General features: G+C 40.7%; 2 protein-coding genes across 3 annotated transcripts in view; one reads left to right on the forward strand and one right to left on the reverse strand.

The window, feature by feature from the left end:
* Positions 1-4,947, forward strand: part of LOC106850468 (TGF-beta receptor type-2-like) — a 31,551-nt gene extending 26,604 nt beyond the window's left edge. Inside the window, exon 7 of the mRNA XM_014871802.2 lies at positions 3,454-4,947. Coding sequence (XP_014727288.2) covers positions 3,454-3,666 — 213 coding nt within the window. The 3' untranslated portion in view covers positions 3,667-4,947. The remainder of the gene's footprint in view (positions 1-3,453) is intronic.
* A 2,270-nt stretch (positions 4,948-7,217) lies between these two features.
* Positions 7,218-25,605, reverse strand: part of OSBPL11 (oxysterol binding protein like 11) — a 38,287-nt gene continuing 19,899 nt past the window's right edge. For both annotated transcript variants that reach the window (XM_014871801.2, XM_088168327.1), the window contains 8 exons: positions 23,815-24,016; positions 19,843-19,988; positions 17,742-17,882; positions 15,264-15,762; positions 13,712-13,898; positions 11,008-11,190; positions 10,246-10,399; positions 7,218-8,894 (listed from right to left, as the gene is read on the reverse strand). In XM_014871801.2, the coding sequence (XP_014727287.2) occupies positions 8,817-8,894; positions 10,246-10,399; positions 11,008-11,190; positions 13,712-13,898; positions 15,264-15,762; positions 17,742-17,882; positions 19,843-19,988; positions 23,815-24,016 (1,590 nt within the window). In that variant the 3' untranslated portion in view covers positions 7,218-8,816. The remainder of the gene's footprint in view (positions 8,895-10,245; positions 10,400-11,007; positions 11,191-13,711; positions 13,899-15,263; positions 15,763-17,741; positions 17,883-19,842; positions 19,989-23,814; positions 24,017-25,605) is intronic.

Genomic DNA, 25,605 nt, shown 5'->3' on the forward strand with positions numbered 1-25,605 from the left:
GAGGATAACAGCAAAAAGGAGCACTTCAGTCTTCTCATGAGACAGTAACTTCATGGAGTTCACCCCACTCCTCCCCTTAGAACCTTATCTGGAAGGCTCAGAAGACACACAGTCCCTTACACACAGCCATTCACAGCAGGGATAGAGGGGAAGGGAGACATATTAAGCCTTCTGCCTGCTGGCTGGGAAGGTTTCAAGCTCAAAATTACCTTCAACATGAGAGAAAGATTTCCATTATTACAAGGAAGAGCAAACCAGGAAGCATCTCCTTCATGTGAAACACTCAGGAAAAGGGAGTGAAGCTGAGAACACAGACTGCAAGGCTCAGGGCTTGTTAAGCAAAGTCTTTCAGAAGGTCTGAAAGCAAAATGTATCAGCACAGAGGGCATAACCCACTGTTCTAAAACAAGAACATTTCAGAAGTGACAAAATGTGCTCTGTTAAAACCACCCACAAGCTACAGAAAGAGCTCCCTCCTGGCCTGACAGGGTCCTCTGCCCTAAGGACACGAGGGGTAACAGGCATGCTGATTGTGACTTCCACATCTTGCCTTCAGTACTTCTTTAATTTCACATGTCTTGTGGAAAAACACCATCTGCTGATCAACACTCCCATTCACTTGAAAATAAAGCTGGAACATCGTGCCAGCTGACTTTCAGAGCCTTGCAGTTCTCAGTGCATCATTTTGCAATATCTGCCTGTAAAACACACTGTCTCTGCTCCCACTCTGCCCTGCTGGCACACAGAGACAGGCTTTGCAAAAAAAAGACAGAATTTCTCAAGCTTAGGAAGCCACATGTTCCCTACAATGTCTCCTCTCAAAACCATGTTTGTCCAAAGACTCCCAGCTGACCTGACTGCCCAAAACTGCAAACAGCATAAAATTAATCCATGGCTTCTGTGGGACCCCCGGGGAGTGTATCAATCACTGAGCCCATTTCTGAAGCTCACCCAGCCTTTTTCATTGACAAAGGAAAATACAGGAACTTTAATCAGCAGTGCCACATGTTTGAAGCCTTTGAGTATTCATCTCAGACATTCACCTCACAGGGTTTCTGATAAACTTTGAAAGCACAGAAAAAATACACAGAGGCTTGGGTTGTCAAAAATCACACTTTGATAGAGTGTGAGCTGAACTGTGCTGCTCCCAGGGCTGAAGGGAAGCTGAGTGCAGTCACCTCCCAGAAATAATGTTGCTGTAGTTGGGTTGGTATAGCAGGCAAACAGAGCAAGGCTTATAAGGTGGGAACTTTTATTGGATCATCTGATGATCACCAGGGAAGAGGAACAGCACAGCCACATCATGCTGCTGAAAGTTTTTCTCTGACTAATCTCTGCTAGTCTAATAAATATCTCCTTACAAGCCTGGTATTTTCTGGGCATTTTGCAACCATTCTCTCTAGGATGAGGAATTGGGCAGCTCCATCTGCTGGGAAGCGGCAGAAAGCCACCGGCTTGTGGCACTCCGGGGGTCCAGGCTGGCTTCCTGTGGGAGGAAGCATTGGGTGACACTGAGAACAGGTGACAAGTCACTCACCTGAGTGGGAGGCACCCATAAACGTTCCCACTAATCAAAATAAATTTGCTGCAGAGCTCCAAATGTTACTTCCACGTTTCAACCGTCAGGATTGCTCTCAGTCAAGTGAAGGCCATGGTTTGATTTTCAGCAAGTGTCAGCACTGATCTCCCTGACAGGGCTGACTCATCCAATAGCAGCTTCAGAGCAACTGCTTGCAAGGTCCCACAACAAAGTCAGCTGAAGAAATTCATCCCCAGTTTCCCAGATAACTTATAGACCCCTTAGGTCCGTGCTTCTACCTTGTTTCACACTCCAGTATATTAAAAAAAGAAAAAAAAAAAAGGTTTTTTAGGCCAGGTATATTCCTGAATCTGGTTCACAAAGCTGCTGAGCAGACTGATGTACTGGCACAACCAGAGGCTAGTGCAGGACAGGAAGGAACAGTGGAAGCTTAAGTCAATATTGCCACTAAAAATACACTTATACAACTCAGCATCCTTTGGAATCTTAGAAAAACAGATATCAAATATAAAAGCCAAACTAAGTTAATTTTGTGAGCCAAACAAGATGTTTCAGTTATACCAGTCAAAAGAGCATCGTCAGTACAAGGCAAACTGCAAATGTTATGATTTCAGGGAAAAATAAGTACAGAAAATCTTGGATGTCCTATTTAAGGATGACTTTAAAAGCTTCACCTAAGCTAGTTCATTTTTGCATGTAATCAATTACCCTCAAATCCTTTCAACTAAGCTAATAAATGAGTGACGTCAGACGTGCTGAAATACACCATCTGTCAGTTTTGCTGTACAATGCTGTTCTCTCCAATCTGTGTCTATTATGGAAGAATTAGCACAATGAATCTTAGCAGAGAGCAGCAAATTCTGAGTAAGGTGCAAAAGGGCACATGGAGCTGACTCTATCTCTGCAGGACTTGGATTTTCCTCCTGTGTGGGTCCATATGAAACTTTAGGGTTCTCTTAATTGCAAATTAAGAAATACATAAAACCCACTGAAAAATACGAAGCTTTATTTAGAATAATGATTTTTCCACTGTGTTCCAACTTTAGTTGACAATGATGCCAAGAGCAATAGCACATGATGGAATTACACGGGCAAGGGAAGGTTCAACACAGCTTCTGATGCTAGCTGTGTTACTAGCTAAAGAGTCGGAAAAGCACCAGCTGAATACTACCATTTATTTTGTTTCTAAGTCCAAAATATTGTGACTCTTTTCAGAACCCTACACAATTGGACCAAAAAAAAAAAAAAAAAAAAGCTTTCTGGAAGATGTAAGCATTGTACCCGACAGGAACTCCATGCGCTCTGGAGTAAACTGGGAAGCACCTCACCCCATCTCAAACAAAATGCTGAATTGTGATAAGAGAACAAGGTTCAGCTGCACACTGCAACGAGTGTTTGGCACCCCTTCAGAATGTCCCTAAAACAAGAAGTCAGATTTAAGGAATTATTTCCAAACCTACCTTTGAAAACCACCTCCCTTCCCCATTCCCTCCCTTCCAGGTGTAACAGGCAGGGCGCAGCCAGCAAACTACAGGTCACTGCCCACACCTCTCCTATCCCTCCTGATTTTAGGATTATCTGATCCAAATGGGCAAGGCTGAGACAGGAAATAAGCAGGGACTAAAAGGAAGCAGGCTCTAAGTCTCACAGCCAACACAAGCCAGTTTCCAGGGAGCATGGGGAATGTTTGGGAGCAGATGCTGTGAGAGCTGAGGCTGCTGCTCTAACACAAGCAGTGCCAGTGGAAGCATCAGCACTTGCACAGCTTACTGAGGCTGATTCCTCTTGTGTTCAAGCTCGGCCAAAAGCAGCCTTTATGCAGGAGGCTGTCAGAAGCGTGGTAAACCACTGAGACTGTGTCAGAGCCTCTTCTTCCTGCCTCCTGATCCTAATTTCAGCCCTTCCAACTGCAGGGAATGCGCTTCCTGTGCGACACCATCACCGAGTGCTGGGACCACGACCCCGAGGCTCGGCTCACTGCCCACTGCGTGGCTGAGCGCTTCAACCTGATGGCACAGATGGATTGTGATGACATCCTCAACAACAACATGGACAACGAGGCCAGCAAAACAGCTTCTCCAGGTGGGGAGCACCAGGACAGTGATGGGAACAGAAACATTCAGTGATGCAGCAGGCAAAAGTCCTCATCATAAGGAACAAGAGGATAAGGAAGAAGCATTTAGCTTCTGGGGGGAAAAGAACCTCAGTTTTTCAAAATGGAACTAAGATCTAGTACATAAATTATTTATAAGATCTGTTTCCTCCCACAGGTACAGTGAACTGTGGAATCAATATTGTGGTTAAAGTGAAATGTTATTATATGAACTGACTTTGTACTTACTTAAAATGTATAATGATGCAAAGCATTCATTTTCTTATTTTTTAAAATAATAATGTTTAATCTTTTATTAATAAGCACCTGAATTCCATGTCTATCTTTTTTAAGTCCTTTCATATTGTCATCATGAGTTTCTTTTCTAACTTATTCTGCAATGATTAAAACAATTTTCCTCTTTTTAATGGCCTACACACACACAAAATCTGTAGCAGGAAGAAAAGATATCATGAGATGTACCACACCCTCTATAGAAGAAATGCTGACATCCAAGAAAATCACTCATGCAGCATTGTGCAAAGATCCACAATAATCCAGTTTGTAAGAACATGATACAATGCAGCTCCAACATACCTTTCCTCACTGGGGAATTCCTGGGTTAATTGATAGTTCACGGGGGGGGGGGGTGTGAAGCTTTTTTGAGAGAGAAAAAAGAAGTCACCAGTGTAGACATGGGTGCCACCCTAAAAACTCTCCATGCAGGATATCTAGAGAATCCTCTCCCCCATCAGACCAGTTTCCAGCCACCTGTAGCCAGATCTGTGCCACAGTAACAGCCTCAGCACCAGGGTGTTGGCCAATTCTTCTGGAAACCCTCACACTTCTCTGCTGGGTTACCCCACCAGGGGAAACAGGACCAGACTGAACTGAGACCTTTATTCCCACAATCACAGATCAACCCAGGCTGCCTCTATTCTGGAAAGCAATTAAGGAAAGGTAAGTCACACCTTGCTCTGAACCCTGGTACTGTACAAATCCCTCCACCCTTAGGAGCAAAGACCTCAGGTGCCCCTAAGTCCTGCAAGCCCATACCTGGCACCTAGACAGAGGTGTACTTTTAAGGATAGCATCTGAGAGGAATACATTGCTTGCCACCACACAGCTGCACAGATCAGCCAGAAAGAGAGGAAGGGAGCAAACCATGCAAAAGCCACAAGTTTTCTGCAGCCAAGGCTCCTCAATGTGAAGCAAGTGCCTCAATGTGGAGCAGGGAAGCAGAGCTGCAGGGTTGGTTTGGTTCTCTTAAGTGCTCAGCTGTGACAGCATTAACCAATATAAAAATCTTTTCTTCTCTGGCTATTATTTCCACCTTCCTGGACTGTTTTTACAGCTGCTAAATTAAAAGCCTATAGACAAACAGTCTCTAAACACTTCAAAGAAGAACAGAAGGGGAATGAATTAGGTTGCAACAAATCTAAATAACAAAAAAATTGCTTACCTACCACTTATGGCATCTGCAACGGTGACCACACCTGTCATTCTCACTAATCTTCACCTGGCTGCTACCTCCTGACACCTCACAATTTTTCAAGTTAACCCTTTTCTCCTGAAAAACCCTCTCCAGTTCCCCACAAATACACCTTTTCCAGCCCACTTGACTTCAGCCTCCTTTCTTTAATATATTAACCACTGCCCTAGCACAAGAGAAACAGAACATGGGGCAGCTTTTCTGTCATGGAGATAAAAAAACTACAGGAACACACCAAACTCCTCCCCAGGCTGTCCAATCTTTTCTTCCCATAGTATTTTGTGCAGAATTACGTGCAGAATTTCCATACTAAGTTCTGCACCAAGTTGTTTGGACACACTGATGAATGTGTTCACTTGTTCTTCCAAGCTCAAAAGGGTTTAAAAGACACACTGATCTGATCTTCCCACAGGTGACAGGGAGGATCAGCCTGTACAAACTAGACATTGAAGGCTGCATCTCTGATTCTGATGACTGAAATCCAAATTCTCTTGGGGAGACAGACTTCATCCTAGGATTGACAGTTCATACTATAAATACGCTGAAAAACTCTTTTTCCCTACTCATGCCTAAAATCTTGAACAACCTGATATGCATAGAGCATTTTTTTCCATAAAACACAAATCTATCAGGATTACACACCTGAATGCCTGTGTTAAAAGGGCTGGCTTGTCACACTGCTTTCTATGAGCAGCAGCAGGCTGCACAGCACCTCTAAAGACAGCCCCTTATTTAAGATCCAAGACGTCTTTCTATTCATTTATGATAAAACCACTGAGATCAATGAAAATTCTGCTCTTAACTTCAGTGGGGCCCAGTCAAGCCAAGGTGACAGACAGTAACATAAGCCAATGTCCTATTTTGCCTGTTGGAACACGCTGTGGTTCTAGCAAGTATCTACACAGGAAGCAGCACTGAGCCTTTCCCTTTGCTCCAGAAGGTACAGGATGGAAACAACATCAGTTATGCAAGAGAATCAAATCTGGTCAGAGTTAAAAATACATCCATTACCCCGCAGGGTGTTTGCCTCTCTCAGAAGTATCACAATTACAATTTAAGCTGGATATTCAGTGGCTAGATTTTTTCTTTTTAAATGGTTTTCAACTATGTCCTTTGTTTCTGAAAGCAGAAATTTGCATAACTAAATCCACATCAGGTACCAGTTCTGGTGATCATTTGAGCAAACGAAGGCTTTATCTTCTTTTTTTTCCTAGAACCATCCTCATATTAAAAGAAATCATGTATTGTATCAAAGTATTTCTTCAGCATGAGGTATATTTTTACACAATAAAATTAGTAAGAGATTTCTTAGTGTGAAACCACAAGCATACCAGATGAGGGAGGAAAAGAAATAACTTGACTAATAGCATTCTATAAGGAATACAAATGGGTTTATGGTCAACATGGGAGCTTTTCAGTCTCATTTACAGCCATCACCCTTGACAAATCCCAAATCAAAATTTTTAGCTGAGTTTAGTGACTGAGTAGTAAGTCTGTATTTCAGTTAGCTTAAGTTTGATCCCTAGAGCTGAAAAAGGTTTGGTTTTGCTCTGATCACTGCAATATTAAAAGCTGGGCCTTGCACCACAGCCCTTGCTGTTTGTTTAAATCAAATGTGCCATGTGACACAGATAAAACAACTATGAAATGTATACAGTGTTAATCTGTTTCTCTACCAGCCCCATTTTGGAGCAGGTACTGGTAAACCATGGAAGCATGTCACACATTGCCATCACAATTCCTACCCCAAATCCTGGAATTGGTCAAGGAGTCAAATGTGCTGCAGACCAAGAAACAAGGAGGAACTAATCCCACTATTTTAATTTTAATTTTTATTCCCAGTTAAACAGGAAAACGCCCAGTGGATATCCAAAACTATCACAACAGGATGGTTGTATAGAATATCACAAACAAGACAAGTAGGGCCTAAAACATTCTTCTGCTGGAGAACAGTTACCACTCAAGCACATAGTGCCAAAATATCCCACTTTTGGGACCAAGGAAAGCCCAGACAGATCTTCAGGATGAGAGAAAACAACCACCTACTCTTTCCTGGTCACCTGATCTCTAGGAAAGCAGACAGAACAAATGAATCATTTTGTAGCTTTATTATCCCCCCCCACTTCTCACAAACAGACTATGACTTGCATTGAGATCTCAGTGCATTTCACAGCAAAAAAAAAATGTACAAGAGGATCAAAACAGTTGTGCATAAACCCAACTCTTTTTTTTTTGCATGATTTACAGTTTGTGTTGAAAGTTAACATGGTTATTTAAACCTTCTGATGCATTCTTACAATTGCATCTTCTCTACAGAAAACATCTTACCAGATCACACAGTTGTGAGTTCTCATGATGCAGGATCAGGTGCAGCCATTGCCATGGCTAGGAAGTGGCAGATAATGTTATATACACTGATTGGAAGACTACATCAGAAGAAAAAACAGATTAAGGCACCACTGTTGGAAAAATTAAGGTAGCTTATAGTTACAACAATAACGAAAGCCATAGTAAGTACTATTCTTAATTGCCAGCAATTCTTAGACTTCAATAAAATAGTTATAAAAAGGAGAAAAAAAAAAAAGGATGTTTGTACCTGAATACAGTTTCCTGATATCTGATTGTGTCTCAAATCTATACTCAGTCCTCAGCATAATCAGATGTTTGTTTGGGTTTTTTTTATGGTAAGACGAAAAACCAGGACCTACAGTCCATGTATTCAAGGTCACATTTCACTGCTTTGTTCTGAACACCACCACAGGAGAAAAACCAAAACAACCCAAAGGACAGTTTGTAACACTGATACTTCATCTCTGAAACAATTAGATGGGCAGAGAAATTTAAATACAAAACTGTACGTTTTCTGTTCATTTTGAAAGCCTTAGTCCTCAGGAAGAGAAGTTGGAGGAGAAAAACCGGGCCAGATCTCATTATATTATAACTTGAGAAAAACCAGTCACTCATAGAGATTTAATAAAATTAGAGTTGAAAAGTGTTCAAATTACTTTTCCAATTCAAGTCAATTATTTCAAGTATATTAAAACGTTTCAGAGGAAAAATTTCTCCATGGTTACACTTCTAATTGCTTTTATAAATCCATAAAAAAGAAAAGTAGTCTCTACATACATCCCATATTCCTCCAATGCATGCACACGTTCTCTCCGAAGAAAAGGTCGTCATGATCCAGTTGTTTCTTAATACTGATTTCAGGCACATCTTCCAAACACCCTTCCAGTTTTTGCCAAGAAGGTTAATTACTGGGCATAAAAGCAGCAATTTTCTGTTGCTGTTGTCTACATGTGTACTGAGGAGGTTTCAGTGATTAAAGAGCTTGACACAGATTCCAAAAGAGTTCCTATGTCACTCTAAAATCCAACACGTTCCTTCTTCTCTCAGGCAGCTTTTGCAATCAGATCTACTTAGAAGAATCTTACACAATGCAGATAAAATCTCTTGGATCATACAAAAAAAACAAGTTGGTTGAATGTACCTGGCAGGTTTGTCTCTACAACTTGGATTTTTACCCTTTTTTCTTTAAATAGCTTTAAAGTGCCCTAGTATAGTTATTTCTTTATGCTCATTTAAACTTGCACAATTACATAAAAAGGGGACACTCAGTGTGATTACTGTGTTCTGAGAGACAGAGGAAAAGGACAGGAAAATCAGAAAACTCATCTTAAAGCAGCTTTTTTCTAGTTACTGTCCGTTTGCTGAGTTTGTGCGGCAGAGACTGTTTTCCAGAGTGGTTTATGGTAAACCCAGCCATCTCCCTGCAATTTAAAGAGAAAGTATGGTTATCATAAAGACACTGACTTGGGACAACTGCCTTCACACAATCATTAGACTGATGGCTGTGAACAGCAGAGGGACAGCTGGTATCTTTAGCTCCCACAGACTGAGGCACAGGGACCAGCACTGCAGGCTGCTGACACTTCAGGCTCCTGCCAAGCCCCCATGCTCTCTGGGAGCAGACTGCACTTGTAATTAACCCACTCTTCTCAACTGTGTGATCCAAATTTCTTTCAGAAGCCAAATAAGCAGCCAGCAGAGAGGCAGCTACCCAGGATGATCAGCTCTACCTCAGCCTAACTGTTTACCCAGAAATGCAGTGCTCAGAATTGCATTTGAATGTTTTCTGAGCATATCCGTATCCTGGACTAGCAACAGAATTTCACCTTTTGCAAGTCTAACAATACAACCATCTTTGAGCTAATCATACTAACACAGCTTTAGAGAACAAAAACCTTCATGGGAGCTAGTCCTGAACGTGACAAAACAAACCTGGAATATGTCCAAGAGAAAGAAACATTTTAGCCTATGTTCTATACCTCTTCTAGATCATAGTTATGGGAAGAAGAGGGGGAAGGAATTACATTACTGCAGTGAAACAGATAAAGCTTCCACTGTAAGGAGAATCTGAACTACGACAGCATTAATTTTACTCAAGAACTCTCCTGTTGCAAAGGGCTCAGCAAAGGTCTCTACACAAGCAAGGTCTCATCACATGGATCACAAGAAAAGCCTCTTTCAAAGTTATCATATCAGCATCCCCCAATCCTCCTGGGCAGGCTGCACTTCCCCTTGTTCCAAGTCTTACTATATTATTACTACTACTATTACTGAAGTACAGGTTAAGACGCTAAACAAATAAACTCTATCCAAAATGTAATGTAGAAGAACAAAAAAGTGGTAAGTTGAGAATGAACTCACATTCATTCTTGCTAACAATAATATGTCAGGTACATAAACACACCACCTCAGCAAAATTAGTACTATTGATTATTTTCTTCTTTGGGTATTTACTGGTACAGTGTGCTTACATATATATATGCAAAACTATTTTCCATGTGCCATTGAGAAAGCGCTTGGTAAAAGAAATGGGACCAGAAAACTGGAAAACATTTTGAAGCAAAATCCAAGCATTTACAAAGTGGAGAGTAAAGGCACACCTCTACATGCTCAGGAATACTTAAGTCACTTTACTCCTATGGATCCCACAAAGCTAAACTGTAAGATCTAAGGCTAAATATTCTGATAGAACTCAGATCCATATGTGCCCCTGCTTACATAACAGCTCTGCTTCTACCTTTCTCAGTAGCAGATAACTGCTTGGAAACTTACATCTTTAAGGAAGTATTTAGTACACCAAGGTGTTTCTGTTTCAGCACGAAGTCTCTCTTCATTCCTCTGCCGTTCTTCCAGTGCACGCTTGTGCTCTGTAGCCTTGTCGATGTCTCCATCCCGCAGAGACTCTGTCACGTGCTGCCACAGCCTCCTACAAAAATAAACTGCTAACTTCACTGCTCCAAAGGCTTCCCAGACAGCCACCTCAAACTGCAGCATCACCACGGAACAGGAGCACTTTCTCCACTTACATACGACAAACCAGCCCAGGTCAGAGTGTTGCAGTGCAGGTGAGGGCTCATGGCCAAGTCTTAGAGCTACACCAGGCAACTGGGAGCAGGTAGGAAGGGCTCTGAGGTTCTGGCAGTGCCAATCCAATGTCTGTTAGCAAACCCTTTAAAGCTGCTATTGGAAGTGTTATTCAAGAAGCAGCTTCTTGTGAGGATGTCCAGGACTGCCTTGCTGTGTAGCTGATGGATAAAAACAAAACTAATAGGGAGATTCTATTCTCTGGTAAGCACTTTGTGAACTCAAAAACCCCCTCTGTTCATAAATAGGAGCCAAAATAAACAAACATGTGCCTGCACTAGGGTTTTGCACTTTTTTTTGCTCTTGATTTTTATTTTTAGAAAACATAAAAAAATTAGGATCACTGCTGCTAAGCACTATCCACAAATACTATCTGCATTTTCAGGTTTTCCTAAGGCACTCATCAGACTGTTCAGGACAAAAAGGGTCAGGTAAAAGCAAACATTCTACCTAGATTCAAAGGGGCCTTGCTTCTCCAGAGGTCGCACTCGTTTTCTTGTCACAGAGAGCTTTGTCAAGTCCACGTATTTGGTCTCCCCGTTGTTGTAGGTGAACTCAAGCACACTGTTCCACTCCCCCTGCACTCTGCACACCACTGTGTTCGTCATGTTCTGCTTCACTTCACCTGTGACTCTAGGAAAGAAATTTATTTTTAAAAAGCCATAGCTAAAGAAACCTGAGGACTATTCCTTGCATAATCACTCAATCCTGAATGAGTTCACAAACTTGTCACACTGCCTTGAAAAATGTTAGTTATTTGAATTGCATTTGTGTGAAGAAGATCAAAGAGCAAAGTGACTTTCACTCACTGCTCTAGTTCTCTTCATGTTACCCAGGAAACTCCATTTTTGGCTTCAGCTTGTTTCAAGACTCTTAAGGAAATTGAAAATGAAAAAGAAACTAACACAAGCTGATTCACATAGAACAAGCATTTGATCATTTCCACTTGAAGTATCACATCAGATACATAGTTCAGACTTAAAAAATAAAAACTAAACTTTCTAGTAAGAATATATCTCACTGCCTGCTGGCACTTCATCTCGCATCTTTACATTTCAACCTTCTCCTTACGTAGGTGGTCTCAATTTCATGTTGCTCACATAAGCATCAGACACACAAAGGCAGAAAGCAAGGTAGGAAACTAGGAATCAGGAAAACTGCTTTTGTTCCCTGTCTCTTCCACAGAAACCTCTGCCAATAACAAGATAAGGAAAATGTCTTTCTGACATGCAGTATTTCATTCAAAGCATTGCATAATGCTCAAGCATCACCATAATTACACACACTGATGTGTTTTTCTTCTCAGCTTCAACACCTGTACAAAGACCTCCTGACACCCACTTCATCCTGACCCAGTTTTTGAGCATTGCTTGGCAAGCAAATTGCCAGTCTCGAACAGAACTTTTCTCATAGAAACAAAGAAATAAAAGGGTCTGTGCACTATGTAAACAAGACTTGAGACATTGCCACTTGTAAGGTGCTGCAGCATTCATAAAGGATACTATCTCTATCTCCAATTAAACTGCAGTAACCTGTACACAACCTCCCTAAAACTCGCCACTTTCCAGCCCTTCCGTGTTTAATCAGTGCTCACACAAAGCACAGGCTACATCTCCTTCCACATTTCCATTGTGTGCAGCTGAGGACAGCTGACTTGCACACCACCAGCTTGCTCTGAAGTCCTTCGAACAACTGCGCCTTGGAAAGTGGAAAGCAGCACTTCTGTGCTCCCACCTTGTGTGATGCTACACTCAGAGGAAAAGAGAGCAAAGGACATAAGTGCCACTTCCCTTCTTCCACATACACTGGTGTGTGGGTTCACCTCCCACTGTGCCTGCACCTACCTGTCCTCCCCAGTCCTAGCATCAAAATAGAGAAATTTGTCTCAAGCAATGAAATGAGCATCACTGGTCAGACCTTCCAGCACAGAGACACTGGATGCCAGCCAAAGCAGAACTGCAGGGAATCTCCAGGGCAAGGGGGAAGGCTCACTGCCAGCTCACAGCAGGAGGCAGCTGCCAGGACTTCTGTCACATCATGGTCCAGCAACTAAAACCTAAATTAACCTTATGAGAAATATCCTAAAAAACCCAGACTGATAAGTATGTGCTGCTCACACAGTTTTCCATTACAAAAATTAGCAGGCAGAGCAGCTGACAAACAGACAACCTTAAGTTTGTGCTGCTTCTCGTCCTGAGACTTCCACACCTCACCAAAGCTATTACACATGGTGGAGTCTCTGTCTTCTTCCCAAGAGATCTCTGAACAGCCTGAATCCACAGGATACCAGGGATCAGCCTGGTCAGACTCTGCAGTTACTTCTTCACAACTTTAACAGCTTGATTTTTATCAAGTGTTGTGTGGTGACAAGACAATACTGACATCCAGGATTTCAATATCAATCTCATAATTACCGCCTCTGCTCAGCTGAAAGTAAACAAAGTTATATCACTCACTACTGAGGTGCAGTACTGAACTCGATTAAACTCTCATTACCTGTATTCCTCCAGGTTGCATTGCTCTGACATACAACCACTGCCAGCACTGCAGACCACAGTATCTGCTTGAATCTGCACTAGTGATAAAAAACTGCTGGCACTTATTTTTAATCTTGGCATGACTGATACATGTCTAGCTGTCTGTTATCATTATCCTCTATTTCATCCAGCTAAAGAGGTACAGGACCAAGGAGCCAACATCCAGCTGAGGTCTAACAACAAGGGTCACCCTACAAAAAAATCCATACCATTGCCATAGCAACTCCTGTGCGCTCTGAGTAACCATGACAACGCTGCTGCTTCCCATCAAGAGATTCTTTTGGCAATGTCCAATCATCACCATGTCAAATTTTCAATTGCTACAGTACCTTGAACAGATCTCTCTTTAAAAAGCCTCTACATCTGTGACTAACTTCAGAGAGACAAATAACAAAACAGTATCCAAATTAAATCACTGAAGTAAAACTACATTCTCTGACTTATCTCTTATGACACAAGAGTAGCTATTGGACAGTGGAAGATACATTGTGAGCCATGGAAAAAACCCCAAATGGTGTGTCACTTTCAAACGGCACGAAGTGAAACAGAACTACATGGAAGCTTCAGTTCTCCAAAAGTGAGATCAATCTCATTTCGAACAAACAAAATGTTCTCACCGATGCAATTTGCCACCGTAGAAGGGCTTGGTGTGAAAGTTAATACTTGCAGAATACCCAGTTTTTGCACAGTTAATGTTGACTTTTCCTCCCAGCTCTACCCAAGGAACAGTTAAAATTGAGCGGGCGTATGCGCAGGGCAGAGAGAAGGTGTACTCTTCCCCGTGTTCCAAGAGATGTAAGACACCTGTGTAAAGAAATACAATAATCTGTAAACCAGTACCATTTCAGAAAAAGTCAAACAAGTTGTTGAAACAAATAGGTAATACTACATCTGGCTACTTTTCCTCATAGCCCCTCGAACAAAAAAAGAAAATTAAAAAACCCACACAAGAGTGACATTTATTAGATTCTAGATACAAATATTTTACTGGAAGTACTAACTTGAGTAACATGCATTTAAGTCTCTTTTGGGAAAAGAATTTATCTTAATAACACTGTTCCATGAAGTACAATCCCATGCTATGCTTATAGTGCATATAAGGGCTGGTCACTCTCTTACTGATGGCTCTGGAGCACAGTAAGACAGGACTTAAAAAGGAAGTAACAAATTAATTCCCTGAACTGCAGATCCTGAGGAAGGCCAATACTCCTGCTTTCCCATTCTATAATACACCTTACTCAATTTGAATGCAGGTAGCAGAGACAATTCTCCTTACTGAGATAAACCCTTCCTAACAGCAACTTTTGCAATAAACGTCAAGAATCTCATTAAATACTAGATTTTTTTGTTGGGTTTTAAGATTAGTGGGTTTGATTCCTATAGAGACCAAAAGCACAAGATCTCCCTCTTGCCCTTACAAGAACACAGCACAGTATATAACTGCTGCTTGCCCTAGCCCATGCCTCTGGAGCACAGTACCCCTGGGTGTCTGACATCAGCATAAACTACATGGGAAATTCTGAAAAAAGTTAAGAGTTGAGAAAGGTCCTACAAGGGATATCAACTTCACAAATAACCTGTACAGACAAAGATGTGCCTTTCACATACCCTGGCATTCCCTTGGTCATTCCCTTGCCCAGAATGTAGTTTATATGCAAGTGCCTGGAATCCCCAGGTACTGGACAAAATACACAGGGGACACGGAGTGGGAGAGGCTGTCTCGTATTGTGTAAAAACCAAAGGAAAATTAAAATTTGAGGACAGTTACCCTTCTCTGTCCCTAAAGGACCCAATTTTTTCCTAGATAAAGAAAATCAAAATGTGCATAGGAAGATCAACTGCAATACAGAGAAATGCAACAACACTTCTATTTAATAAATGTCTGATGCAAATTAATTCATAAATATCCATTTACATCACAGTAACTGACTTTTGGCTTAGGAGCCAATATTTTATTTCCAAATATAATACTGATTTTTGGCAAAGCATAAGCCTTTCTGTTTTTTCCCATAAACCTTTCAAAGTATAAACCTTTCAAATTTTCCCATATGAAAATTTGCTGTTCACAATGTCAACTTGTATCTTTTGAACATAACATCAAATTTGCTATCAAATTAATAGTATCTTAACCAACTTCTGAAATGAACAAAGGACAGAATTTACACTTACCCTCGCCTACCATCGTCACTCCTATCGACATTCCTAGGAATTTACTTTTTGTCCAGACGTGGGCATTGACACACATGTTCCTCTCTACACACTCAGCATAAAACCCTGAGACAGGAGGATGGTGGGACACTTGCTCAGCTACGAATTTCACTATGTAATAGTCCGGCTCTGCTTGGCCTTCTGGATCTTTAGGCAGAGTTACTTGCTCTGAGGGGGTGTGAGCAGAGGAGTTGGTGCCGGCATCGGTGGCCACATTGCTCTTGGGCATCCTCCAGGAGCAGTGGAAGGTCTCCCCAATGATGGGGTTGTAGGGTTTCTTGGCAATGGCTCCCTTGCGGCCCTCGTGGAAGGAGGTGAGGTAATACTCCACAAAGCGGATCATCCTCTCCTCGGGGCTGCTGCCCTTCGTGATGGCGATGAAGAGATCGGGGTGCGACATGAAGTCCGCGTACATCTCCAGCAGCGACCGCTTCTCCAGGATGAAAGTGGGAAGAACCACCTGAAAGTAAAAGAAAAACCATAAGGCTCGACTAAGGAAAACAGAGGCAGGCATTTTGGAAGAGAAGTCTGTCCTGTTTGGGACACCGCACTTTCTTGTTCCTTTTCTAAGATGTGAGCAAAATACAGTGATTGGAAGTTCCAGAATAGCAATTTATAAGGAGAATAAAGCCCAGTGAGTACTAGTAGGACTAAAGAAATTGAAAGGGACTGAGCCTGAGCTAAAAAAACCCAAAAACATGAAAGAGCTACAAAAAGATAATGTGTCCCATATACCCGTGAAGGAGAAAATAAGCATGAAGGAACTCAGAAGGTTCAGAGCAGAAGTTAGGAAAGGTATGGTCTAATGGACAGGAAAGCTGGGAAGCGATGCCAGCTCTGGAGAGCTTGCAGAATCTCTCTCCTCACAGCAACTAGGACAAGCATCCATGAGAAGCAGCACAGGATGGGTTGATCCTGTGCATCTGAGCAGAGGTACCTTATACTTTCACAGTTACATTCAACACTATAAAAACCAGCAATGCTGTCCTTCCTGAGACAAGGGAAATCTCCTAGAGTGAAAGGCTGTGGATATCATCAGTGTTTTCCTTCTCTGCAGCAGCAACAAGCCTTACATACCTAAACTCACATAACTGACACAATTAACTGCTGTAAACAGCAACACAGAGTATCTCAACCATGGGATCAAGACAATCCATTTAAATCAGCTGCAGTGAAAGAGAAAAAGCGTAGACATAAGACTTAATAGACATTCAAGTTAAACTGAACACACTTGCCATGTTGCTGCAACACCAACCTTGAGTATTAAGTGGGTTTTCAGTTCAGTATCCTGACATTGAGTTATGTATACAATTCTAACACCTTCGTTACCTGTTTTGAAGTCAGGTTTGTCCACTTCAGTGCTTTGCCTCCTCTGAAATAAACACAACCTCTCCCCACACAGCCAAAAGTCACAACTGAGAGACAGGCTTGACAATTTGTTTCAACTAAGAGAAAAAGATATCCTAAATCCAATCTTCAGTGTAAGTGATAGAGTGACTTAATCAGTTCCTCGTTAAGCAGCAGGGGTTTACATCTGACCCACAGACAGCAGAGCCTGTTCATACCACCTTTTAGTTTTCCCTCTCAAGCTGTGAAACATAAGCTGAACAATACAAGTTTCTAGGGGCTATGTAGCTAGTGCTCAAAAAACATAGGTTTGAAAAAAAAAATAATAATCCACAATTCCAAAAGAGAGTGTTTTCCTCACTACATGCTACTGTAAAATCCATTTATTGATTTCAAAGTACCTAGTGCTTATGGCAAGAAGCCTTTACAAGAATGAATTGAACCTAAACTGCTGGTAGCAGGCTGATTTTCCCAGATTTGCTGCCCAAGTTGTCTAATAGCAAATCAGTGTTAATTTCTCCAAGCTGCTTGCTTTTGAGATCTGCACTCAAGTGTTAAATGCAATTCTCTCCAGAGTAACTTGTTCAGAGTAACAGTTCTTGCCTGCTTGTGAGCAAACACAGAAATGAGAATAGGAAAGAGGCTTAAACAGGTATCTAAATATAGATAAGGGGGAACCAAAAGAAAAGCTCTTTTCAGAAGCATCATGGACACAGGTGGAGGGTTATACAAGTTATGTGAAAAAGCATTATCAAGATAGGAAGGAGATCATGGAAACAGAGCAGAAAGAAAAATATGAGAAGGCCAAAGAAAACAGCATAAAAAGACTAAGGTTCAAACACTGGCAAGAAGACAGGCCATTACAGGAAAGGTAACAAAAACACAGTAGAAAACACTAAGGGAAGGTAATAGAAAAGATAGTGTCAGCACATTTCACCTAAACCTGTCCAAATCTGGGACATCAAATCTTGGGACCTGATGTTGCTACTGGCCACAATTTCATACTAAACTCAATACTGTTCAATACAGGAGTTGAGTTTTAAATGATACTTCACTTTTACTGCAGCCAGTCTTCACACTTCAGTTACTTACTCTTGTTAAGTCCATGCCAAGTTTCAGCTGGGACAAAAGATGCAAGATAACACTGCGCTGCTCTTCCACTGCTCCTAAGTCATCTTCTTTATCATCACAGATATCTTCCAGCTCCTCATCTGGATTTATTTCTTCAGGTTCCTGGAATAAGAGCCATAAACTTTGCTCAAAGATGCAACTGGCCAGTATTCAAAAAGGACTTCATATTGTATTTAACTGCCCATGTATGAAAAAAGACTAAATAAACCCCTGCAGAGAGCTACACAATGGAATCTACTCCCAAGATAAACAACAGCTGAAGAATTTGAATGGATATGAAGATAACTCAGTGCAGATTCCATCTGCAGGATTCAGGCTCAGATTTCTCACCCTGTCTCATATGGGTCATGGAAAACAAGAAAAAAAGTTTAAAAGAAATTCCTGTAAGTTTTGTGAGTTCACAGAATGTCAAGCATCTAACACATACACATGCATTGCAAACCAAAAGCTAGCAGCAATTCCAACCACCTCAGGAACCCCCTCCACCTCCACACTATTTCAGCCTTTCCAGTGTTGCCATCACTACTCCAAAAGCTGTATCTGTTCACGAGTTCCATGACTTCCATCATGCCTGCTATCCACAAACCCTGCTTCACAAGCATTACCATGTTGCTGTGAGTGCAAATATGTAACAGCAAAAGAAAAAAAGTAACCTGGAGTGGTTTCAATAAAATAACAAAACCCCACGCACACACACACTTCAAGTGCTGGTGTCTGTGCAACTAAAGCAGACAGACTAGAAATTATATCTGCACTGTTTTAACAACCACCACAGCCCAAGCAGAAAATCAAACACTTCAGGCAGGAGGGATGGTGGCACTCCTAGGGCTCTGAGCTGCATCCTCCTGGGGCAAACAGCTGGAGGGAGGCAGATGCAGAGGGAGAGGCACTGAATGCCACGGGAAGGCAGCAATATTCCTCTACCTAAGCAAAGCCCTTCGTCCTGGAACAGCTGTCCTGGCTCAAGGCAGATTTATGAACACTCAACCACCAAAAACAGCGGGCCAAGCTCTCACACAGAGCTCAAATCTTGGTAAGTGCAGTATCACAGAAGTGACTCCTTTCCAGGGATGCTATGCTGCTCTGCTCTCAGAAATAAGGGAGCTGAAAATACCTACGCAGAGTGATAACACCACTCATACTTCAAATACATTAAGTACTCAAACTGTGACTAGCTTAATTACTGAAAGGAAGGAATTAAGTGATTTAGTTGAAAGCTCCTAGTTTTGTTTCATCTTTTCTTTTTTTAACTTAGTAACTACTGTGACCCATTTAAAAATCTATTAACTATAGCAATTGAAAAAAATCCTTTCCATTTCAATTTTGCTCTAAGACAACCCAATGCTATTGCAGAGACATAGAACAGCACATTATCTTTTCACAGTTGCACAATCTCAGCCAAACAACTATGTGAAACCAACTAGCATAAAGAGGATGTAATTATGATTTTCTAGCTTAGTTAGGAAAACATGTTCTTTATCATAATCCCTGCTGGTTTTTTACTTCAGTGTTTTGCAATTCAAATCCATTTTGTCAGTTATAATGATACAGACTGTAGCTGAAAATGATACAGACTGTAACTGTATTTCAAATGCATTAAGCCACCCTGTAGTCAAATGATGAGAGTTGCTCAGATTAAGAGGAAAAGAAAGGGAAATGTAATAGCTGAAGACCAGCAATTTTGTCTTTTGTCTGCTTAGGCATTTCTTTCTGGGCCTATTTTGAGAGTGTCACGAATTTCAGTTAAGAAGTATTCCCTCTCACTTTGTCTAAAACAAGTAAATAATGAAGTGCAAAAAGCCTATTTCAATGCCTTGCATTACCACCCCAATTGGCTCCCTCCACTTGACAGCAAGTTGCATAAAGCAGCAAAAATTTGTTGAATAAACAAGGTACAGAGTTTCATTTACTGCAGCTGTCCTCACTCCCCCTCCTACACAGCTAATCATAACTAAGTATGAGAATAACTGTTGTTAAATCATTTCCACATAGTATGATTGAAACATTTACAGGTATTCCTCCGAATAATTCCCTGCAGAAATGGGATGTCACATTACCTTACCCTTGTTAGCTGGCAGGGCTCTGCAATGGACTGCTCTTCTCTGACAGATGCTGGCTTGTTTATCTCTGCTGGGAAATTCTGTGCTGCTCCATTTTTGAAGTGGTTTGCCAGGGAGATCTTCGGTTCCAACCAACTGATTGTCGTTCCTGAAGCAAAGGAAAGTTTGCGCTGAAGCTTGCTCATCCTCTGCAAGGTCAGTAGATAGCAGTTTCCAACAAAAGAACTGTTTTTTATGGAATAAGCTGTAAGCAGCCAATTCCTCCTGCAGCCAATGCCTCCAGCAGCCACTAAACAAAGGTGGTGCAATGAGACACCACCTTCAGTGATCATTAGCACAAACACTGGGATTGGCGAGCTGTAATACATGCAACTTGGACTGGAGAAACTAGTTGGTGTCATGAAAGGTGTAATCAGACACTACAGGAGGAGCCCAGTATCATGGGAATGTTAAGCAGCCCTTACACTTTTCTTTAAGTGGTACCAAAATATAAAAAAAAACAGTTTTCCACTTATCAGCTTCTAAAACCCAGCTCTGTTCTAGACTAAAAAGACCTAAAGCAGAAGTTTTGTTGCTACTGTTTTCTCTGGAGAGGGTGCTTGTCTTTTCTCAGCTGCAGAGAAGACAGGCACAAACTGTTGAATAAATAATAGCTGTGAAAAAAAAAAAAAAACAAAACCAAAACCAAACCTACAGGGTTTGGAAAGCTATTACCCACCTGATGATTCCAGCATCTCTAGTTACTCCCAGTTAATTTATCAGAACGGGTCGGGTTCCTCATTAATAATACAAATGTTCCATTCTTTTTCAAAGGGCAATAAACGTACAGGTGATTCCAAACAGTTTTTACTGAAGAATACACAAACTGACAAACCATCTTGGCTGGGTTGCAAACACAGAAATTATTAGGAAACCTGAATTTCTACCACCAGATAGCAGTTCCCTGTGCTATACTAAGACACCTATGCTATGGTGTTTGTTGTTTCTTCCCATATGATACACAATACTTCATTCCCAGACCCCTATTACCAACTGCAACTAGGTCACATCCTCAACCAAAACTGGCAGAGTAAGCTTAATTCAGATTAACAGCAGCATTTCCACCAGGAAATTACTGGGGCAGGTAAAAAGTCCAGCTTTGCTATTGAGACAAGACAACTTTTCCACAGCTAGGTAGCTTATTTTCATCATTCATTACTCATTAATCCACTACAACATAAGAATTCCTGACCACACTAAATTAAAGCTATTTAAACAGAAGTTTCAAAGAAGTAAAAAAAATAAGACGCTCAGAATGTTGCTCTCACACCTTTTTGAAAAGGTTTTACTTGTATTAAAAACCTCTCCATGACATCTGCTTTCTAAGTTGTAACTTTCAGCACACTAATCTCTACCTGCATGTTCTAGGCCTGCATTTAATCCACACTCACTGCCTCTGTATTAGCTTGAATTTACCCAAAAGCCTCCCTTTAATATCTTCTATCAACTACAGCTACAATAACCTTATTTATTACTTCTTCTGTTTAATTTTTGCTGTTAAGAGGGTATTTTTAAAAGATCTGAGCTACCAGCTGTGTTTTAATCTTTGTGAATGGACAAGATACCACCTTAATACTTCTCTTTCACTGGAAGAGCATATACAAATCTGCTCTCAGCTATTTTGCATAGGCACAAGCCATTCTCCTTACTTGTGACATCCTCCTCCCCTAGAGTCCTCACCAATTGCTTTTTAAACAGTTGTCAGCACTTCCTCTCTGGTACAGTGCAGACCTCTTGAGTTTTCACTTCCTACATTTTTCTTCAAGAGTTGCAAATTGTTGCACACCACTTGTGACTGGAATTTAGGAGAAGTTAATAGGTGGAACTTTCTTGTTCATCTTTAGGTTTGTGAATCAGAATATACTTTGATGAGTTGGGGCAGTATTTTCAGTCTTCTGATTGGTTTTTTTGGGTTTGTTTTTTTTGTTCATTGTGGGGGTTTTTGTCATCTAACAGTCCACAGCAAACTGGCACTCTTACATTATTTCTAATCCCTGTTTTTTAAGCCTGGCTCTACCAGTTGAACCAGAAGTATCTCTCCTTAGTCAAGAGGAGAACTGTAAGCTAAATGGATTTTTTTAAAAAATTATTTAAAGAAGTTCTTGGCCATCTCTGAAAGGAACAAATGTATTACAGTGTCTCGAGGCCACAGCAGGGGGAAGATGGAAGGCTGCAGAAAGACACATGCATTCTGTTAATGGTTTCTTTTTAACTCTGGCCTCAGTAATGCATCCTCCAATCTGCTGATCCTCTCTTCTCTATCCATCTCCCCAGGATATCACTGGAAATCTTCAAGATTTGGACATGTTCAAGCAATATTTTTAGATTTGGCCATAACAGGCAGATATCAACTGAATAGCAGTCAGTGAATGAAACTTTTCCCTGCATGGTTTAAAAAATTAAAAACCTACACAACTTGTCAAAAACACCCAAAACCAAAACTATCTTCTTAAGTTATTACAGTGGTGCTCATTGGACCCTACTTATGTCCTCAGATACAAGTCAAAAAATCATCTCAGTAGATGTGAAATATCTATGTGAATATATATTGTGAAAATGCCAAAATAAAAATATTTCTGATGTGCATCTTCCACAGTAAGGCATCAAGAGTCAAAATATTCACAGAGAATAGGAAGGGTTCTTTCAGCATAACTTCAGAGTTCAGACAAATATGTCAAGAGTTGCCATCCATTTTTTTGTGTTTAAAATGAAATTTTGAACTGAAATACAGCAAAAAATTTAACTCGATCTATTCACATATTCTCTTTTAATGCCTCTAGTGATTTCAGAATCACAAAAAAATTTATATAGTTTTAATATTTTTATATAACATTTTTTTCATCTTGGAAGCTAAATTAATTACAGCTCTGAAATAATACACCTGGCAAAGCAGGCACCCCAAATAATAGAGCAATATGGGACAGATAAGGAGAGTGACAACTTAGGCGTGTACTTTGTTACATGCTTACTATATCTACTGATCTGTTGTGCAAGGGAAATATTTGAAAATCCTATAAACCTCACAAAAAGCCACAATAAGATGCAAAAGAATTTACAAACAACCACGACCATGTTTAGTTCCATACACTGCACATTAATCAGGTAGAAGAATTCCACTAAGCTCTTACTTGCACAGAAGTGATCAATTGTGCAGACGTGGCAACATTTTTGTCTGCTGCCTGGGAATGCACATATTCCATACCCATGAGCAGTAGAGTTTGGGGGGTGTTTGTTTGTTTGTTGGGGTGGTCAGTTGTTTATGAAAAGAGATTTTTCTATTTTTCTCAACCTTTAAGCAATTTTCATTGACTTACAAGTCCGTTCTGGCCTCAGAATAGAATGTAACACTTGTCTTTAAATCATGGTTTAGACTAAGGCAGTAACTCAAAACAAGAATACTGGTATTTAAACAGTATTAGCAACAACTAGTGCAAATTCAGAGTTTTGTATTTTAATGCTTAATTGGAAATGGAAGCTACATACATGTAAATACTTATAATAGGTATTCAGTGTGCAAAAAAAGGAATTAAAAAAGCATGACATTTGGAAGAGTTGTAGCAGACACTAGAATGTCCTAGAATTTGTAATCCCATAAAATTCCCCCTCCAGTATTACAGTTACATCCCAAAGGCAGCCTTCTTGTTGGGGTGTCTTACATAATTTATTCTGTTGGGAGATGTTGTACAACAATTAGATGTTACATTTTTGCAGCTGCTGCCACTGACTTCCTGATAGAATAAATGATTAAAAAAAATACATATTCAACATGCACAGACTTCCACCCAACACAAACAAGTTAGGGTCTGGAAAAATTCACAAGAAACCAGACAGTCAGCAGTTTCCTTTGCCCATGTGCTAGTGGAAAGAACATTTTTGCAAGAAGGTAGAGATTTGTACGTTACAGAGTTCTGCTCTCTGTGAGCACTTATACCCACCTGCTGGTAAGGATCCCTTTTGTTGAGAAGCATGTTGTAACTGGAGAATATGGAAACAGTCATTTAAGCAGTTCATGGTTGCCATGGAAGTTGCTTTGAGCATCAATAGGTCTTGATCCAAGGATGTAAGGTGACCGGAGGCAGGAAGGCATTCTATGCTCCTGATCAAGTCTCTCTGCTGGCCCTCAGCCTGAGACATCATCTGTCAAACAAAACAGTCACTTATCAGCTGCTAGAAGTGTTGTGTGATACCTGTTCAGCTGTGCACACAGAGGATCCCAAATGGTTTCAGGACAATAATAAAACTACAAGGTAACAGATATATGTAAAATTAACTGTACTTCTTTTTCCCGACTATGAGAATTACTACTACTACTACAGAGTCATTAAATACATGATGAATCTACTCATGAAAATACAGGGCACTTTATTAACAAGCAAAACAATATCGAAGTGACTTTAAAAAAAAGCCAAAGAGGAATTTGAATAAGATACTTGTTGCAGTAAGTATCAAACACTTTCATGCCCAGTTTATAGGGATGAGGGTGAGGGGAGAACTGCAGGATTACAAATATATGAAAAATATAAAAGCTAAAATCCTAAGGCATCACCCATATGCACTCTGTGTGAAAAGTAATTAAGCTCTATGCTCTGCACAGCATGCAATAAGATCTACTGTCTGTGGGTATCAAGATTTTTTTCCCTCCCTACAATCAGAGGTGCAGTACTTTATCAGAGAAGACCTGTATTCCTCATTTTGGCTCAAACTATAAAGGATCTTCATTTATTGTCTGCACTGACACCACACTGATTATCACTATCTCAGCATTTACTTTGCAAGGAGGGAAGAAAAGCCAGCAGGGTTTTCACCTTCATTCTGTGTACAAATTGCAGCTGTCCTGTTCCGTTGTCATTGTTCCCCTTGTTCCCCCCCAAGCTCCTTTCCTCCTTCACACAGAGCTCCACACCCCTAGATCACAAAATCTGAAGTAGCACATTTGCCCACACGAGGTACAGAGGCAAAGCACACCAGCCATCAAGCAGCACTTTCCTCTTTATACTCACAGAAACAAAACATTACTTGATTTTGAATCACAGGGATGAAAGCAAACTCCTACACATGCTAGTGTAGGATGATGTAGGAGGATGTCACATGCTGTCCATGCAACTGGACAGCACTACTCTGCAATCATTATGTGTACTGGTAGTGAAGGTAAACGTAAGGACAGATTGATTTAACAGAGCAGCAGCAGAATTTATTTTAAAAACCTTTAAAAAAACATGCATTTAACTGCTGCGGTACTAGGTAGCTTTTTCACTCCAATTATTTAATTTCTAATCCTAGCAGTGTCTAATTAAATTTTTTTGTCACTACTACTACCTGCAATTCCTTCCAGGAACTGCTTTTAAGATTTTATGCAATACTTAAGGAATATGTATTCATCCACGTTCATAGTATGTGATCTTTGGAACTTTTAAGAGCTTGGCTCCATAGCATGCAAAGGTGTGAATTTACAGAGCATTGGCTCTTTAAAAGTGGTAATACCTGTGCAGAGTCAGCCTCAGCACATACCAAGAGCAACAGGTCAGAAGGCTACTAAAACATTTAGTTTTAGATAGCCTTGCCTATGCAAACACACCAGCTGCTATCACAACGTGTCTCATTTTTCTCCAGTCACAAACGTGATAAAAGCCTTTGTGTGCAGTTTTTCCCCAACTTTGAAAGTGTGTTAGCTTAAAAAGAAACCCCCACAGAAACACCATAGACAATTAGTTGACAAATCACCACAA

The sequence above is a fragment of the Sturnus vulgaris genome, chromosome 7 (assembly GCF_052056855.1).
Source record: "Sturnus vulgaris isolate bStuVul1 chromosome 7, bStuVul1.hap1, whole genome shotgun sequence".
NCBI lineage: Eukaryota > Metazoa > Chordata > Aves > Passeriformes > Sturnidae > Sturnus > Sturnus vulgaris.